Below are 6,433 nucleotides of genomic sequence, written 5' to 3'. Positions count from 1 at the left end.
AAAAAAAAAAAAAAAAGAAAAAAAATACCCTTGTGTATGCTTGTATGTATACATTGTTTATAGTCATATGTGAATGGAAAAAAAGTTTAGAAGGAAACGTAGTAACATGTTAACAAAGGTTCCCTCTGAGTGGTGGAATTGTAGGTGACTGAATCATGGGTGTGCTTTTCTATGTTTCCAAGTCTTTTTGTACGGAGATCATATCATATTTGATTCTGAAATGTGTATTTTTGCACACTGCATTTTCAGATGTATCTTAGAACCTATAGAATGAATTTAATAGGCAATTTCCTCCTCCCTTACTAGTCCATAAGATAACAATGTATCTTAATATTGATGTCATTATGGGTTCAATGATATAAGGACTTGCTTTTGAATTGGGTATGCATCACGTTAAGGAAATACAGTAAAGATGAGTTGGGGCAGTGGTGGAGAGGTGAGTAGAGGTTGGAGTGAGGGAGTTTGAGGAGGGTTGAGATGAGTGAAGGAGTAGGGGGGTACAGGGGCACAGAGAGAGAACAAACAGGCACCGAGCTGAATGAGTTCAGGGAGGAGATGAAAAAGGGGGGAAACTGAGGTGCTCAGTGGAGTGACCTTTGCGTACATCACACATTGCTTGGATAAGGGAGGAACCAGTGCCTGTTCTTGAGTTTATGCATAATGTATTTATTCAGCCAACATTTATGAAGCACCTACTGTGTACCAAACACTGGGCTGGGCTAGGGGCCGATGGGGAGGCTGCAGCACCAAGGATGCAGAGCTACAAGCTAGATCAGAAGCAGGGGCAAGGGAGGGGCCCACACCCAGGCTGCAGTCAGAGAAGGCTTCCTGAAAGAGGAGGCTCATGCACAGCTTTGAAGCCAGGGACAAGCCAGATCCCAGGACCCCAGGTCATGCGAGCAGCAGGGCTCAACGGGCGAGAGCACTTACAGTCTGGTGCAAACACCGGGTGAGCGAAGCTCCAGACTTCTTTCCCCGGAGGGGCCCCACCAGGTGCAAACAGATGGCCGTCGTGTTCCTGAACATGCCTCCCAGAGCCGTGGGGTGAGGTCCCCTCCAAGGGCAGAGAAGGGAGAACACCCTGGCCAGAAAAATGGCTCTGGGCCCAGGACTTGGTGCCCGCCCCCCCCTGCCCATCAGCTCTAATAACAAGAACAATAAGGGCTGGTATTTATCAAGTGGTCCCTCTGTACCAGGCATGGAAACAAGTGTTTTGCCGTATGACTATCCTTCAGTCCTTGAAACCCTGGGACCACCCCCCGCCCCAGCAACCACAGTAACCCTTTCAAAATGTTAAGAAAAAGAAAGAAAAAGATAGTGCTAAGTTGTGTCCAACTCTTTCGATTCCACAAACTGCAGCCCACCAGGCTCCTCTGACCATGGGATTCTCCAGGCAAGAATACTGGATTGGGTTGCCATTTCCTTCTCCAGGGGATCTTCCCAGCCCAGGAATTGAACACAGGTCTCCCGCAATGCAGGAAGCCCTCAAAATGTAAATCACCTCTAATTAAAAATGATCTAATTAAAAATGAAGATTATGGATGGCTTCTAATATCACAGGCAGAGCCAAGCCTACATTACGTCCTGACTCTGGAAACACACATACCACCTGTAGATTATTTCTGTGCTAAAACCAAATCTAAAGCTGATCAGGCCTTAAAAGAGATTCCGAAATTCCCTGGCGATCCAGTGGTTAGGACTCAGTGCTTTCACTGCCAGGGCCCGGGTTCCATCCCTGGTCAGGGAACTAAGAACCCACAGCCTTGCGGTGCTGCTAAAAAAAAAAAAAAAGATTCAACAAACATAAATTAAAAAGTGAATGCTTAAAAAAGAAGAAAATCTTTGAAGGACACACTGCACAATTTCAAAACTTACTAAAAAGCTAAGGGAACCAAAAAACAGTGTGGTAATGGCATAAGGATAGACATATAAATCAAGGGAGTAGAATTGAGAGCCCAAAAGTAAACTGCTATTTGATCCATTGCTGTTTGACAAGGGTGCCAAGAAAATTCAATGAGGGACAGGACTGGCACACTGATAGCTCTTTCTCGATTCTGTGGGTGGTGGTGCATGGCCGTTCTTAGTTGGTAAAGTGATTTGTCTGGTTAATTCTGATAATGAAGGAGACTCTGGCATGCTAACTAGTTATGTGACCCCCGAGCAAAAAAAGAAAAGAAAATTCAATGAAGACATAACAATCTTTTCAACAAATTGGTGCTGAAACATCTGGATATCCCCATGCAGAAGAATGAAACTGGACTCCTACTTTATAAAAAAAATTAACTCAATAAAAGGGTTAAAACTATAATACTCCTTGAAGAAAACAGGAGTAAAGTTTTTGACCTTGCATTGCTGCTGCTGCTGCTAAGTCGCTTCAGTCATGTCCGACTCTGTGCGACCCCATAGACGGCAGCCCACCAGGCTCCCCCATCCCTGGGATTCTCCAGGCAAGAATACTGGAGTGGGTTGCCATTTCCTTCTCCAGTGCATGAAAGTGAAAAGTCAAAGTGAAGTCGCTCAGTCGTGTCCGACTCTTAGCGACCTCATGGACTGCAGTCTACCAGGCTCCTCTGTCCATGGGATTTTCCAGGCAAGAGTACTGGAGTGGGGTGCCATTGCCTTCTCCGTTGACCTTGCATTAGAAGATTTTTTTTTTTTTTAATATAACACCATATATAGCAGCTTTTATATATAACAACACAAGCAATGGAAGAAAAAATGGATTTAGACTTCACCAAAATTAAAAACTTTTGTGTCTCAAAAGATACCATCAAGAAAATGAAAAACCCCACATAGGAGAAAGTATTTGCAAATTATAAATCTGAATCTCTCCAAAGAGGTATAAATTGTTAGCAAGCACATGAAAAGATCCTCACGATCATTAGCCATTAGGTAAATGGCACACTAAGACACAACTTCCCACGCACTAGAATGGCTAGAACAAGACAGATAATTACAAGTGTTTCAAGGATGGTGGGAAATTGGAAGCCTTGTATATTGCTTCTGGGAATGTAAAACGCTGCAGCAGATGTGGAAAACAACCTAGAAGTTTCTCAAAATGTTAAACATAGAGTTATCATATGACCTAGCAATTTCGCTCCTAGGTATATACCCAAGAGAAATGAAAACGAAAATATGTCCATACAGAAACTTGTACATTGGGATTTCCCTGGTGGTCCAGTGGCTAAGACGTCACACTCCCGATGCAGGGGACCAGGGTTCCATCCCTGGTCAGGGAACTAGACCCCTTAGACCTGGACTTCCCCGGTGGCTCAGACGGTAAAGCATTTGCCTACAATGTGGAAGACCCGGGTTCAACCCCTGGGTCAGGAAGATCTTCTGGAGAAGGAAATGGCAACCCACTCCAGTATTATTGCCTGGAGAATCCCATGGATGGAGGAACCTTGTAGGCAACAGTCCATGGGGTCACAAAGAGTCAGACCTGACTGAGCGGCTTCACTTTCCTTTCTTTCTTTTAAAAATCCTCATAGTAAGAATAAAACCCAAAGTTTCTACCGTATCCTATGACCATATACCACGAGGCCATATTAGCTCAGAGATGAGGGCCCAGGTTGTTCCTACCACCGTTTCTCTTGCTTGCTCTCTCCCAGCCACACTCACCATTCCTGTCTGTTAACTCTCCTCATCTTTTATCAGCACCAGCAAACATTTTTCTGCCTTGGGTCAGAGCAAATATTTTAGGCTTTGCAGGGCAGACAGTCTTTGTCACAGCTTCTCAATCTGCTGCTGCTTTGGGAAAGCAGCCTTAGATGACACATACACGTACCCGAGGCGGCGATTTGCAATGCAGCCTCACTTCTTTGATGAATCTAAGAAAAGCTGTTAATTTTTTCCTTGGCTCAGCTTTTTATTCACAAGGACAGTGTGATGACTTCAAGCTCCTTGCACACAGGACTGGAAACTGTAAGTCCAATGTAATCTACCTGTTCACAACATTTCATAACTATCAGTGCGACCCTCTAACTTTACTATAGAGGAGAAATAAAAGGAGAGTAGTTTATAACCCGGTCATGGATGCAAAGGCTCAGGCTTGCCCACACTAGGAGATTCTAGGAAGTGGATAGTTATTGGCCCTTGCTTATAAGAAATAAATCTGGCCTGTGGGACGTTCCTGGTGGTCCAGTGGCTAAGACTCCCCGCTCCCAATGCAGGGGGCCTGGGTTTGATCCCTGCTCAGGGACCTAGATACCACAAGCCACACAGATCTTTTCCCGTGTGCCACAGCTATGATCCAGTGCAGCCGAAAGAGGGAAAGAGGGAAGAAAGAAAGGCCGCTCCCTAGCCTAGTCCCTTCTAAACTCTGCTCCCACCCAGCCTGTTCCTCCAAGGTCTTTCAAAGCATTTCAGAGCCCAGAAAACTAGCCATCTGTCCCAAGGCGGGGCACTTCCTCCTCTGGTCCTCACTCAGTCATCAGCTTCTCTGGAGCATGTTCTCTGACCAGGTCCTGGCAAAGCACTGAGACCACAGTGTGGACCGATGTTGGGATCCAGAGTGAGGTACTCCGCCCGTGGCAAAGGTCATGAGGAAGGAGGCTCGACATACGCAAAGGCAGGATCGAGCCTCAGGACTCCCCCAGGAACTCCTCGAGCATCTACCCCCATAACCAGAGCCTGCCTACTTTACTACTCAGTGCTCTCCCCTACACCTCTGACTTTACGGGGGGCTGTCCCCCACCACCTCTTTCGGAGAAGGAGTTAACTTAGAGCTCCAGTTAATAAAAACTCCTGGGTGTGACAAGAGTGTTTTAACCTACAAACTCCTCTGAAGGTTCTCTGGCCTGCCTGACAGGCTTGTCCGGCCACATGCGATCGCTCACAGCCTCCCAACCGTGAGAGGCACGAGATGCTTTAAACCTTCTAAAAACAGGTTCCTTAGAAAAGTTAGAAAACTATTAGTATAAGTATAATGGGCTGATTAGAAATTGTATTGGTGAAGGGTTTTTCATTTGTTGAGCCAATGTTTGTTGCTAAGTCTCCACATCCCCTGCCCTTACACACGTTAATGAGTATATAGAAGAAATAAGTATTAACCTTTGATACTAATCACGTTAGACCTTAGGCTAAGTAAATTCTTTCCTTAACTAAAACCCACTATACCCTCACCCTATAGGAATGTAACTTTATTTGGGTGGTGTCTGTTTTAAGAATAATCACCCCTGGAGAAATAAGTGTCCTGGTTGGCTGACCGCTGTCACAAGGAGAGAGAGGGTCATAAATTGTCAGCAGGCCCTCCCTGGCCAGAAGATGATGTAACACCCCTAAGACCTCTGTATACATTTGTATGAAGCACCTGACTTTGATAAAAGTCAGGACTGCTGACCCCGCGTGACTTTTGCATGACATCTCAGTGTATAAAAGTAGACCATGGAAAATAAAGAATTGGGATCAGTTTCTCGAAATACTGGTCTCCCCATGTCGCTCTCTCCCCCACTCTGGCTGAGTCTCCATCTGGAGCGCAGAACCCACCATGCTTACTAATTATGCCTGGGCTTCTAAAATCCGACCGGGGAAGCCTCAGTGTCTCCTCTCCTTCGGGAGAACGGAAGGACGCCTGCGGCCTACGTAAGTGGTGCAAGCTTCTCGTCTTGAAGATTTATTGGTCTCCTGCGTAAACCAAGCTACTCAGCCTCTTTTCTCCACTGAATTTTCCTACTGAGCTATCCTCATCCTATTACTCTTTATATCTTTGATAAAATATTTAAATAAATAGGTCGCCAACGCCGTCCCCGCTTCGAATACCCTGGATCAGCCGGGGCTGGACCCCGGCAGACCAGGCCTGTCAAGAGATGCCCACAAACACTGTCTCCATTACTATCCAGCACGTATTTCCTGACCAACGCGAAGGTGTGTGTTATGGCTCGAATCGTGTCCTCCAAAAGCATATGTCCAAGTCCTAACCTCTGGTAACCTGTGAATATTTCCCCAGTGGCTCGGGGGTAAAGAACCTGCCTGCAATGCAAGAGACACGCTGGAGATGCAAGTTCAATCCCTGGGTCGGGAAGATCCGCTGGGGATCTTGGGGTTGGTCCATGGGGTCGCAGAGTTGGACGTGGCTGAGCGACTAAACAACAATCTGTGAATGTGGCCTTATTTGGAAACAGGATCTTCGAAGGTGTGACCCATTTAAGACGATGGACTTCCCCTGGTGGTCCAGTGGCTAAGATTCTGGGCTGCAGGCGGCCCAGGTTTGATCCCTGGTGAGGGAACTAGATCCCACATGCGGCAACTAAAGGTCCCGCGTGCTGCAACTAACACTGGCCCAGACAAAAATAGCAATGCATGCATGCTAAGTCACTTCAGTCATGTCTGACTCTTTGTGACCCCACGGACTGTAGCCCACCAGGCTCCTCTGTCCATGGGATTCTCCAGGCAAGAATACTGGAGTGGGTTGCCATTGCTTTCTCCAAAAAAT

General features: G+C 46.3%; 1 protein-coding gene across 1 annotated transcript in view; it reads right to left on the bottom strand.

Moving 5' to 3' along the window:
• The window catches only part of CCBL1 (cysteine conjugate-beta lyase, cytoplasmic), a 35,170-nt gene that overhangs the window by 11,794 nt on the left and 16,943 nt on the right, over positions 1-6,433 (bottom strand). Inside the window, exon 2 of the mRNA XM_010856962.1 lies at positions 931-1,081. Coding sequence (XP_010855264.1) covers positions 931-1,026 — 96 coding nt within the window. The 5' untranslated portion in view covers positions 1,027-1,081. The remainder of the gene's footprint in view (positions 1-930; positions 1,082-6,433) is intronic.

This window comes from Bison bison, unplaced genomic scaffold, assembly GCF_000754665.1.
Source record: "Bison bison bison isolate TAMUID 2011002044 unplaced genomic scaffold, Bison_UMD1.0 scf7180017864375, whole genome shotgun sequence".
Lineage (NCBI taxonomy): Eukaryota > Metazoa > Chordata > Mammalia > Artiodactyla > Bovidae > Bison > Bison bison.
Note: the sequence above shows the minus strand (reverse complement) of the source record. Positions and strands in the feature narration are given on the sequence as shown.